The following is a 13,329-nucleotide window of genomic DNA, read 5'->3' on the forward strand; positions in this document are numbered from 1 at the left end:
ACTGACAGGTTCCCTTTAAGTGAACCTTTTTTTTGTGAAAGTGTCCGGTCTGTTCAGGTGGGCACACAAATATGGCACACCACACTTCTCTGCCCACCTGAGAAAATAGACTTTCAGAAAATAAAAACCGAGTTCCCTTGAGCTGTGTGTGACTGGGGGCTGCTGCAGGCAGAGCCTCAGTGTGAGCAGCAGGACCTTAGCACATCACTATAGACGCTGCCGGCGGTCACCTCACACCGTGCACCCGGCAGCGGCTCCGGCCTGCAGCAGCGGCTCCGGCCTGCAGCAGCAGCAGCACACACAGTTACTGGCATAACACGGCAGAAGACTACACTTCCCAGCACGTCCTGCTCTCACACGGAGCCAGACGGCCGGTGGGGGAGTGTTCCTGGCCTGTGATGTGAGCGGCCAATCCCAGCATGCCGCACAGCCCGCGCTCCCCGCTACCGATCCCGGGGCCGCTGCGCTGAGCTGTGGTGACATCACCCGCCCGCTAAACGCGGCAGCAGCCAGAGGTGCAGGCTGACCGGAGCCCCGCCGCCCGCCCCGTCTATAGTGTAAGATGGTTTGTTCCGCACTGGGGACCAGGGCAGCCGACTCGTCTGTGGGGGACACGGAGACGGTCACGGCGCGTCTCTCCTGCCGCAGGATCGCCTTTACGCCTCAGACACCTGCCCGGGGCTGAGCAGCCATTAAGCCGAGCCCGCCCGGTACAAGATACTGAGGTTTCTGTTCCCTTTGTACCTTGCTTTGTCGCTCCTTGACCCGGCCGTTCTCCCTATAAAAGTGGTTCGGTCCAGACGGTATTTAAGGGCGCTGCAGGGCCGCGGGTGGCTCAGAGCTGCTCTGGGTCGTAGGGAGGGTCGTTGTCGGGGCAGGTAACGGTAGAGCAGGTGGGGGCGGCGGAGACAAGGTGAAGAGGAGGCGGCCTGAGGTGGGAGGCCTCGGCGGTGGGAGCGCTGTAGGATGCGGCCCGGGGAAGGCGCCGAGCAGGCCATCTCCTGAGGAGGGAGATAAACAAGCCTTTAACTCTTCATGCTCCAGCGCTGCAGTCACTGGGGGCCTGTCACCGCTGCCCTCGGCGCAGCATCCTCTTCATGCGCGGGCAGAAGATGTCGCTGGGCACACAGGCCCGCCCCGCCGGCGCTCGGAGGTGGTGAGAGATGCTCTACCCCTGTCAGCCATCTGGGTGCAATAACCCGAGCCTGGGGCCCATAAGGTCAGCATGCCAGGCTGCCCCATGGTGGTCATTGGTGGGCCCCAATCAGTGAGGTGGTGATTAGGATGCTCTGCAGGCCTTCTCCCACCAAGCGTGTGGGGTGGCGGGTGCGGGGTAGCCACTAGTTGAGCCATCATTGCCATCCAGATCTAATGTGTAGCTGCCATGTCTGATGCCGGGTGCAATGACTGTATGTTTATTTCATGCAGGATGGGGTCCTACTGATACCACCCTTGTTGGGCCCAGTGAAGGCTGGCACCGAGGTTGCCATCATGTCCCATGCTTGTTACTGAGAAGACAAGTGCGACGCTGACCTAAGCATCATGATCTCCATGATTACGGAACAATTACAAAAACAAAGTCTGGAGGACCTGAAATGCAAATCGTTCAGTATAAGTCTGGTAAGGGCTTCCGAGCGTGGCGAGTTGGGTGGTTTTGTTGTGCGGAGTCTGTATGTTGTGGTCCTACCAGCTAGATGTCGTTCCCGTCCGTGCATTGGGAGGACTGAAAAGGGAACGTTCACTGACCTGGTGGTAAGGTGCCATAAACTTGGAATTCTTAGGGTATGTGCACACGCTGCGGATTTGACGCTGCGGATCCGCAGCAGTTTTCCCAAAGTTTACAGTACCATGTAAACCTATGGGGAAAAAAAAACCGCTGTGCACATGCTGCGGGAAAATCCGCGCGGAAACGCAGCGGATTATTTTCCGCAGCATGTCAATTCTTTGTGTGGATTCCGCAGCGGTTTACAACCTGCACCAATAGGAAAGTGCAGTTGAAAACCCGCAGAAGAAACCGCGATAAAATCCGCAGTGAAAACCGCAGTGGTTTTGCACTGCAGATTTTCCAAATCCGCTGCGGAAAAATCCGCAGCAGAATCCGCAACGTGTGCACATACCCTTAAGGAAGCAGTGATCTTCTATGTGAAGGTTATTGATCCATCACGTCTACCCTACTATTTAGTAAGGCCTTTTACATAAACATATTAAAAACTGATGTGGTCTGTCATCCACGTGTCAATAAATAACAAAAAAAACAAAATGTAATCGTTAAGGTAGGCATCCTTCACTGTGCACCATTTAAAGTCTGAAATGATGAGATGAAGGCCTCCTTCGGTGGCTTTTCAAAACTTGCAAAGAAACTTTACAAATGGTTATGGGAACACTAATTTTTTTTCTAATAAAATTATACATTTTTTTCCCTATGCCCTCTGTAAATATTTTTGGGTGCCTCTGTAATTATGGCATATTTTTAGGCTCTCTGTGTCTGGGCATTTCACTATCGGCATCCTGACCGTTCGCTGTTTAAAAGGGCCCCAGCACTTAGCCAAGCGGCATCACTGCTTTTACCTGCGTGCCACACTTGGTAGCCACTGGGCTGGGTATTGTCGGCTCCTTATTCAAATAAAAGGCCTTAAATATATATTGAGCCAGAAAACCAATGTAATAAAAAATAAGAGCCCAAAACATAGAAAATGTAAAAGGGGTGTGTATATCTAATTTATTTATTTTATTTTTTTTTGTAAACGCTCCTGTTTTGTCGTAAATGCAGACTGCTGAGCCATTTGGTGTGCAACACTTGCCGTAGACTCCATTTTGGTTCTTAAATTCCAATGTAACAATCTTTTTATGAACACGTGTGCTGCACATGACCGGGTGTAGGACAGCACATTTTGTGAAACCTTTACTATTGGGTGAAAATGAGGCCCCCAAATCTCACAATGTAAGGCTCCTTCTCTTTCTTTAAAATTTCATTTTCGGCTTTGTTCTTATCTATTCTAATAGCATCCTTTATAAACTGAATCGAAATGCTAATTTACATTAAAAAGAATATAGCAGCACAGCTAGTTCTGATTCTCTCCAGTTATTTTTCAACCCTATTCATTTTTTTTTTTTTTACAAATGTCTGGCAATAGTATAAAAAAAGGAGGAAACATATATTGAAATAATGTGACTTGTCCAAAACACAACCCAGACAGCTTCTCCCCGTCCCACTCCTCTAGATCGATGCGTCGCTCCTTGTGTATGTGTCATACATACATACATACGTACATACAGTGCCTTGTGAAAGTATTCGGCCCCCTGGAACTTTTCAATCTTTTCCCACATATCATGCTTCAAACATAAAAATACCAAATGTAAATTTTTGGTGAGGTGGGGCGTGCAATATTTTTCGTCACCTTTTACTTTCAGTGCAGCAAACTCACTCCAGAAGTTCATTGCGGATCTCTGAATGATCCAATGTTGTCCTAAATGCCTAATGATGATAAATATAATCCACCTGTGTGTCATCAAGTCTCTGTATAAATGCACTCAGTTTCAGGGTTCTGTTTGAAGCACACAGAGCATCATGAAGACCAAGGAACACAACAGGCAGGTCCGTGATACTGTTGTGGAGAAGTTTAAAGCCGGATTTGGATACAAAATGATTTCCAAAACTTTAAACATCCCAATGAGCACTGTGCAAGCGATCATATTGAAATGGAAGGAGTATCATACCACTGCAAATCTACCAAGACCCGGCCGGCCCTCTAAACTTTCATCTCAAACAAGGAGAAGACTGATCAGAGATGCAGCCAAGAGGCCAATGATCACTCTGGATGAACTGCAGAGATCTACAGCTGAGGTGGGACAGTCTGTCCATAGGACAACAATCAGTTGTACACTGCACATATCTGGCCTTTATGGAAGAGTGGCAAGAAGAAAGCCATTTCTCAAAGATGTCCATAAAAAGTGTTGTTTAAAGTTTGCAACAAGCCTCCTGGGAGACACACCAAACATGTGGAAGAAGGTGCTCTGGTCAGATGAAACCAAAATCGAACCTTTTAGCAACAATGCCAAACGATATGTTTCGCGTAAAGGCAACACAGCTCATCACCCTGAACACACCATCCCCACTGCCAATCATGGTGGTGGCAGCAGCATCATGGTTTTGGGCCTGCTTTTCTTCAGCAGGGACAGGGAAGATGGTTAAAATTCATGGGAAGATGGATGGAGCCAAATACAGGACCATTCTTGAAGAAAACCTGTTGGAGTCTGCAAAAGACCTGAGACTGGGACGTAGATTTGTCTTCCAACAGGACAATGATCCCAAACATAAAGCAAAATCTACAATGGAATGGTTCACAAATAAACGTATCCAGGTGTTAGAATGGCCAAGTCAAAGTCCAGACCTCAATCCAGTCGAGAATCTGTGGAAAGAGCTGAAAACTGCTGTTCACAAACGATCTCCATCAAACCTCACTGAGCTCGCGCTGTTAAGGAAGAATGGGCAAGAATTTCAGTCTCTCGATGTACAAAACTGATAGAGACATACCACAAGCGACTTGCAGCTGTAATCGCAGCAAAAGGTGGCGCAACAAAGCATTAAGTGAAAGGGGCCGAATAATATTGCACGTCCCACTTTTTAGTTTTTGAATTTCCACAAAAATGTAAAATAACCAATACATTTTGTTCAACTTCACAATTGTGTTGCTCTTGTTTAATTCTTCACCAAAAATTTACATTTGGTATCTTTATGTTTGAAGCATATGTGGGGAAAAGTTCCAGGGGGCCGAATACTTTCGCAAGGCAATACATACCGTATAAGCCGAAAAAACCCCCCCCCCCCCTCTCCTAATATTGCCACAAAAAACTGGGAAAACTTAATGACTCGAGTATAAGCCTAGGGTGGAAAATGCAGCAGCTACTGGTAAATTTCAAACATAAAAATAGATACCAATAAAAGTAAAATTAATTGAGATATCAGTAGGTTAAGTGTTTTTGAATATCCATATTGAATCAGGAGCCCCATATAATGCTCCATACAGTTCATGATGGGCCCCGTAAGATGCTCCCTATTAAAATATGCCCCATATAATGCTGCACAAAGGTTAATAATGGCCCCATAAGATGCTCCATAGAGATATTTGCCCTATATAATGCTGCACATGGCCCATACAGATATTTGCCCCGTATAATGCTGCACATGGCCCCATACAAATATTTGCCCCGTATAATGCTGCACATGGCCCCATACAGATATTTACCCCAAATAATGCTGCACATGGCCCCATACAGATATTTGCCCCGTATACCCACTGTATTTTCCCGCTTATGGCAGACCGTGGCTTTGTTAGTGTAAATTTGCAGAGCCACGTTGGACTCATACAGGACTGTGGCCCACACCCTTGTCAGACATTGCAGCATATAGACTAGGGGTAGCGGAAGGTACCGGAGACCAACCGCTGCCGCCAGAAGACGAGGCATCGTTGTTTACAGGATACCACTGGAAAAGACACCGTGCCTGCTATTGTTGGCACTATTGTCTTCATAGTCTGAGGAGCTACTGACTTTCTAGCCAGAATTCAACAGAACTGCCATTATCTGAACCGTTGTTCTTCAACTCACAATATCCTTTGCCATTTGAACTGTTTAATATATAAAAAAAAAAAAAAAAACATAATCAGGTTCCTTGCATCGTGTTCTCATACACTTTATGCAGTTAATAGCCCTCTGTGTCTGTACTGCTACATACTTAGGCAGTTAACTGGTTCATGCAGCTTTACATGAACACTCGAGCCTTACACTATGGCTGGTCCAAATAACTAAAGCAATTGTTACCATCCACCTCTCGTGTCTCCCCTTTTCCTCACAGTTTGTAAGCTTGCGAGCAGGGCCCTCATTCCTCCTGGTATCTATTTTGAACTGTGATTTCTTTTATGCTGTAATGTCTATTGTCTGTACAAGTCCCCTCTATAATTTGTAAAGCGCTGCGGAATATGTTGGCGCTATATAAATAAAATTATTATTATTATTATTATTATTATTATTATAATGCTGCACATGGCCCCATACAGATATTTGCCCCGTATAATGCTGCACATGGCCCCATACAGATATTTACCCCAAGTAATGCTGCACATGGCCCCATACAGATATTTGCCCCTTACAATGCTGCACATGGCCCCATACAGACATTTGCCCCATATGCTGTTGCTGCGATTAAAAAAAAAAAATCACATACTCCCCTCTCAGGCCCCGGGCACTTGCTATATTCACCGGTCCGCGTTCCACCGACGGCCGCCGCTGTGTCTTCTGCACTGACGTACAGGCAGGGCGGCGCACACACTAATCGCGTCATCGCGCCCTCTGACCTAAGCATCAATGCAGAGGACGGGGAAGACGCAGCGGCGGCCGTTGGTGGAACAGGGAGCAGATGAATATTGCGCACTGCGTTATATTCACCTGCTCCTGGTGCAGTCCCTGGTTCTCCGGCGCAAGCAGCTTCCTGTATTGAGCGGTCACTGGTACCGTTCATTACAGTAATGAATATGCGGCTCCACCCCTGTGGGAGTCCATATTCATTACTGTAATGAGCGGTACCATGTGACCGCTCATTACAGGAAGAACCTGACGGCACCCGGAGAACCAGGGACCGTGCCAGGAGCAGGTGAGTATTATTAGACAGCTGCTGCTCCCCCTCCCCTGCCGACCCCTGGGTATGACTCGAGTATAAGCCGAGAGGGGCAATTTCAGCCTAAAAAAAATGGGCTGAAATTCTCGGCTTATACTCGAGTGTATATACGGTACATATTTTTCAATATGGGGGGTAGCCGCCTTTTCTCTCTGAAATGATGCAGTGCTTTAAGAGTAAAGCATACATAGCTGCAAAATACTAATGCTATATTAATACAATCGTCAGTAAATATATACACAAACGGCGACTCAAAATCATGTTATTATTACTTGGAGAATATAGAGTCAAAAATAGCCCAAAGAGAATACTATTAATTCATGTTTATTAGAAATTCTATTTAGCATATAAGCACATACATAATACATGTGGAAAAACTTCATATCAAAAAGCAATAATTGTGACTAAATCCTTAAGTGCAACCAGTACATCAGGTATACAGATCAGGGCACAATAGTAATAATAATATAGTTTATATGTTACAGCAAGTAATAGTAGTAACCTCCATCTAGGTATAAAGATGCATGGTAGTCAAAACAAGTGTTGACAGCTAACAATAGCCCCCTGAGGAAGCGGTTATACATACACGCGAAACGCGCGTTGGGGTACACATCCAGGATCCAGACGGGCTCACCAGAACTTTCATGGGTAATTAATCTCTACTTTTTTATATTCTATATGTTGCAAAGCATGCATGGTTAGGCTGTTAGCACTATTGTTAGCTGTCAACACTTGTTTTGACTACCATGCATCTTTATACCTAGATGGAGGTTACTACTATTACTTGCTGTAACATATAAACTATATTATTATTACTATTGTGCCCTGATCTGTATACCTGATGTACTGGTTGCACTTAAGGATTTAGTCACAATTATTGCTTTTTGATATGAAGTTTTTCCACATGTATTATGTATGTGCTTATATGCTAAATAGAATTTCTAATAAACATGAATTAATAGTATTCTCTTTGGGCTATTTTTGACTCTATATTCTCCAAGTAATAATAAAATACTAATGCTGTCATTATTTGGGCACCACTAATTGCATGTCCAGTTCTCTTTAAAAGGAATCTGTCAGCAGGTTTTTGGTGTGTAATCTGAGGGATAAAACCAGATCAGTGAAAAACATGCCAGACACAAATATAAATAAATATATATCCTTTATTTTAGAGATATTTGCCCTATATAATGCTGCACATGGCCCATACAGATATTTGCCCCGTATAATGCTGCACATGGCCCCATACAAATATTTGCCCCGTATAATGCTGCACATGGCCCCATACAGATATTTACCCCAAATAATGCTGCACATGGCCCCATACAGATATTTGCCCCGTATACCCACTGTATTTTCCCGCTTATGGCAGACCGTGGCTTTGTTAGTGTAAATTTGCAGAGCCACGTTGGACTCATACAGGACTGTGGCCCACACCCTTGTCAGACATTGCAGCATATAGACTAGGGGTAGCGGAAGGTACCGGAGACCAACCGCTGCCGCCAGAAGACGAGGCATCGTTGTTTACAGGATACCACTGGAAAAGACACCGTGCCTGCTATTGTTGGCACTATTGTCTTCATAGTCTGAGGAGCTACTGACTTTCTAGCCAGAATTCAACAGAACTGCCATTATCTGAACCGTTGTTCTTCAACTCACAATATCCTTTGCCATTTGAACTGTTTAATATATAAAAAAAAAAAAAAAAACATAATCAGGTTCCTTGCATCGTGTTCTCATACACTTTATGTATGTGCTTATATGCTAAATAGAATTTCTAATAAACATGAATTAATAGTATTCTCTTTGGGCTATTTTTGACTCTATATTCTCCAAGTAATAATAAAATACTAATGCTGTCATTATTTGGGCACCACTAATTGCATGTCCAGTTCTCTTTAAAAGGAATCTGTCAGCAGGTTTTTGGTGTGTAATCTGAGGGATAAAACCAGATCAGTGAAAAACATGCCAGACACAAATATAAATAAATATATATCCTTTATTTTAGAGATATTTGCCCTATATAATGCTGCACATGGCCCATACAGATATTTGCCCCGTATAATGCTGCACATGGCCCCATACAAATATTTGCCCCGTATAATGCTGCACATGGCCCCATACAGATATTTACCCCAAATAATGCTGCACATGGCCCCATACAGATATAAATAAATATATATCCTTTATTGGTGACATTAGGAAAAATTGAAATGGTTAAAAACGGGGGGGGGAACAAACATAGCTGACTTGATAAAAAATACATAAAGTGCATATCTGTATGGAGAGTGTCCATCACGTTGCAAAAATGATACATGGACTGTAACCGCAAACAAACCATAGGGTGAAATCTAAATGGCTAAGTAAACAAAAGTAAAAACTCCCAGTCAGAAAATGTAAATATCAAAGATTAAGCAATTGAACCATGAGGCTATGTGCACACCATGCGGATTTTGCTGCGGATCCGCAGCAGTTTCCCATGAGTTTACAGTACAATGTAAACCTATGGGAAACCAAAAACGCTGTGCCCATGCTGCGGAAAAAAACGCGCGGAAACGCAGCGGTTTACATTCCGCAGCATGTCAATTCTTAGTGCGGAATCCGCAGCGGTTTTACACCTGCTCCACAATAGAAAACTGCAGGTGTAAAACCACAGTGGAATCCGCACAAAAACCGTGGTAAATCCGCAGGAAAAACACTGTTTTTGCCCTGCGGATTTATTAAATCCGCTGCAGAAAAATCCGCAGTGGACCATTCTACGTATGCACATACCCTAAATGTATACATGCTTTTTACTAAGGCTTCGTTTTGGCTCCAGACAAAGCCTTAGCGAAACAGGCTTTGGGCGTGTTTCCCTACAGATGGGTGCACGCATTTATAGCTGAATGGCTTAATCTTTGAGATTTACATTTTCTGACTATGTGTTTTTACTTTGGTTTACTTAGCCATTTAGATTTCACCCTATGATTTGTTTGCAAAAATGATACATGGACTGTAACCACAAAGTAGTGGCCACTCTCCATGAAGATATACACTTTATGTATTTTTTTCCCATGTCAGTTAACCCCTTAACCCCCAAGGGTGGTTTGCATGTTAATGACCGGGCCAATTTTTACAATTCTGACCACTGTCCCTTTATGAGGTAATAACTCTGGAACGCTTGCATGGATCCCGGCGATTCTGACATTGTTTTCTTGTGATATACAGTTATATGAAAAAGTTTGGGCAACCCTATTAATCTTAACCCCTTCACCCCCGGAGCTTTTTCCGTTTTCGTTTTTCGCTCCCCTCCTTCCCAGAGCCATAACTTTTTTATTTTTCCGTCAATTTGGCCATGTGAGGGCTTATTTTTTGCGGGACGAGTTGTACTTTTGAACGACATCATTGGTTTTACCATGTCGTGTACTAGAAAACGGGAAAAAAATTCCAAGTGCAGTGAAATTGCAAAAAAAGTGCAATCCCACACTTGTTTTTTGCTTGCCTATTTTGCTAGGTTCACTAAATGCTAAAACTGACCTGCCATTATGATTCTCCAGGTCAGTACGAGTTCATAGACACCTAACATGACTAGGTTATTTTTCACCTAAAACAAAACAAAATTGCACCATTTTCCGATACTCGTAGCGTCTCCATTTTTCTTGATCTGGGGTCAGGTGAGGGCTTATTTTTTGCGTGCCGAGCTGGCATTTTTAATGATAGCATTTTGGTGCAGATACGTTCTTTTGATCGCCCGTTATTGCATTTTAATGCAATGTCGTGGCGACCAAAAAAACGTAAATCTGGCGTTTCGATTTTTTTTCTCATTACGCCGTTTAGCGATCAGGTTAATGCTTTTTTTTTATTGATAGATCGGGCGATTCTGAACGCGGCGATACCAAATATGTGTAGGTTGGGTTTTTTTTTTATTGATTTATTTTGATTGGGGCGAAAGGGGGGTGATTTAAACTTTTATATTTTTTTTATTTTTTTCACATTTTTAAAAACTTTTTTTTTTTACTTTTGCCATGCTTCTATAGCCTCCATGGGAGGCTAGAAGCAGGCACAGAGCGATCGGCTCTGCTACATAAAAGCGATCATCAGATCGCTGTTATGTAGCTAAAATGCAGGTGTGCTGTGAGCGCCGACCACAGGGGGGCGCTCACAGCCACCGGCAATCAGTAACCATAGAGGTCTCAAGGACCTCTATGGTTACAATGGAGGAGCATCGCCGACCCCCGATCATGTGACGGGGGTCGGCGATGCGCTCATATCCGGCCGCACGGCCGGATGCGGTAGTTAAATGCCGCTGTCTGCGTTTGACAGCGGCATTTAACTAGTTAATAGCGGCGGGTGATCGCGATTTCACCCGCCGCTATTGCGCGCACATGTCAGCTGTAAAAAACAGCTGACATGTCGCGACTTTGATGTGCGCTCACCGCCGGAGCGCACATCAAAGCGGGGGTCCCGACATGTGACGTACTATTCCGTCACATGTCGGGAAGGGGTTAAGCTTAATATTTTACAAAATTTTTTGGTTTTTTTTGCAACAGCTATTTCAGTTTCATATATCTAATAACTGTTGGACACAGTAATGTTTCTGCCTTGAAATTAGGTTTATTGTACTAACAGAAAATGTGCAATCTGCATTCAAACAAAATTTGACAGGTGCATAAGTATGGGCACCTCACCAGAAAAGTGACATTAATATTTAGTAGATCCTCCTTTTGCAAAAAATAACAGCCTCTAGTCGCTTCCTGTAGCTTTTAATGAGTTCCTGGATGAAGGTATTTTTGACCATTCCTCTTTACAAAACAATTCCAGTTCAGTTAAGTTTGATGGTCGCCGAGCATGGACAGCACTCTTCAAATGATCCCACCGATATTCAATGATATTCAGGTCTGGGGACTGGGATGGCCATTCCAGAACAGTGTAATTGTTCCTCTGCATGAATGCCTGAGTAGATTTGGAGCGGTGTTTTGGATCATTGTCTTGCTGAAAGATCCATCCCCTGCGTAACTTCAACTTTGTCACTGATTCATGAACATTATTGTCAAGAATCTGCTGATACTGAGAGGAATCCATGCGTCCCTCAACTTTAACAAGATTCCCGGTGCCGACATTGGCCACACAGCCCCAAAGCATGATGGAACCTCCACCAAATTTTACTGTGGGTAGCAAGTGTTTTTCTTGGAATGCTGTGGTTTTTTTGCCGCCATGCATAACGCCTTTTTGTATGACCAAACAACTCAATCATGGTTTCATCAGTCCACAGGACCTTCTTCCAAAAAGAAATTGGCTTCTCCAAATGTGCTTTTGCATGCCTCAGCCGACTGTTTGTGGCGTGCTTGCAGAAACGGCTTCTTTTCACATCACTCTCCCATACAGCTTCTCCTTGTGCAAAGTGCGTTGTATAGTTGACCGATGCACAGTGACACCATCTGCAGCAAGTTAAATGCTGCAGCTCTCTGGAGGTGGTCTGAGGATTGTCCTTGACTGATCTCACCATTCTTCTTCTCTGCCTTTCTGATGGTTTTTCTTGGCCTGACACTTCTGGCCTTAACAAGAACTATACCTGTGTTCTTCCATTTCCTTACTATGTTCCTCACAGTGGAAATTGACAGGTTAAATCTCTGAGACAGCTTTTTGTATCCTTCCCCTGAACAACTGTGTTGAATAATCTTTGTTTTCAGATCATTTGACAGTTGTTTTGAGGAGCCAATGATGCCACTCTTCAGAGGAGATTCAAACAGGAGAACAACTTGCAAGTGGCCACTTTAAGTAGCTTTTCTCATGATTGCATACACCTGGCTATGAAGTTCAAAGCTCAATGAGGTTACAAAACCAAAAAGTGCTTTAGTAAGTCAGTAAAAAGTAGGTAGGAGTATTTAAAACAAGAAAATAAGGGTGCCCATACTTATGCACCTGTCAAATTTTGTTTGAATGCAGATTGCACATTTTCTGTTAGTACAATAAACCTCATTTCAAGACAGAAACATTACTGTGTCCAACAGTTATTAGATATATGAAACTGAAATAGCTGTTGCAAAAAAAACAATTTTTATAAAACATTAAGCTTAAGATTAATAGGGGTGCCCAAACTTTTTCATATAACTGTATTGTACTTCATGTTGGTGGTAAAATTTCCTTGACATTATTTGCGTTTATTTGTGGAAAAAAAAAAAATGAAAATTTCGCAATTTTCTAACTTTGAATTTTCATGTCCTTAAATCACAGAGATATGTCACACAAAATACTTACCGTATATACTCGAGTATAAGCCGAGATTTTCAGCCCACTTTTTTGGGCTGAAAGTGACCCTCTCGGCTTATACTCGAGTCAGTGTTGGCGTGGGGTCGGCAGGGTGAGGGGGAGCGGCGGCTGTCACATACTCACCTGCTCCTGGCGCGGTCCCTGCATGTCCGATGGTCTCCTGGCAGCTCTTCCTGTGTTCAGCGGTCACGTGGTACCGCTCATTAAAGTAATGAATATGTGACCGCTGAACACAGGAAGATGCCGCCGGCTCCCGGAGACCATCTGACAGTGAGACGTTGCCAGGGACCACGCCGGGAGCAGGTGATTATATCGGGGGAGGTGAGAATTGCGCGATATTCACCTTCCTCGTTCCAACGCTGCGCGCTGCTCTGTCTTCCGTCCTCTGGCTGTGACCGTTCAGGTCA

The 13,329-nt window shown here is 44.1% G+C and overlaps 1 protein-coding gene across 4 annotated transcripts in view; it reads left to right on the forward strand.

Moving 5' to 3' along the window:
• Window positions 1-419: 419 nt before the first annotated feature.
• Window positions 420-13,329, forward strand: part of FAM53C (family with sequence similarity 53 member C) — a 41,137-nt gene continuing 28,227 nt past the window's right edge. The window contains exons 1-2 of one of the 4 annotated variants that reach the window (XM_077265552.1): window positions 420-557; window positions 1,429-1,620. In XM_077265552.1, coding sequence (XP_077121667.1) covers window positions 1,543-1,620 — 78 coding nt within the window. In that variant the 5' untranslated portion in view covers window positions 420-557; window positions 1,429-1,542. Of the gene's footprint in view, window positions 558-837; window positions 1,220-1,428; window positions 1,621-13,329 lie in introns of those variants that run through there. The other 3 variants (XM_077265554.1, XM_077265551.1, XM_077265555.1) reach the window with 3 other exon arrangements.

The sequence above is a fragment of the Ranitomeya variabilis genome, chromosome 5, assembly GCF_051348905.1.
Source record: "Ranitomeya variabilis isolate aRanVar5 chromosome 5, aRanVar5.hap1, whole genome shotgun sequence".
Classification (NCBI taxonomy): Eukaryota; Metazoa; Chordata; class Amphibia; order Anura; family Dendrobatidae; genus Ranitomeya; species Ranitomeya variabilis.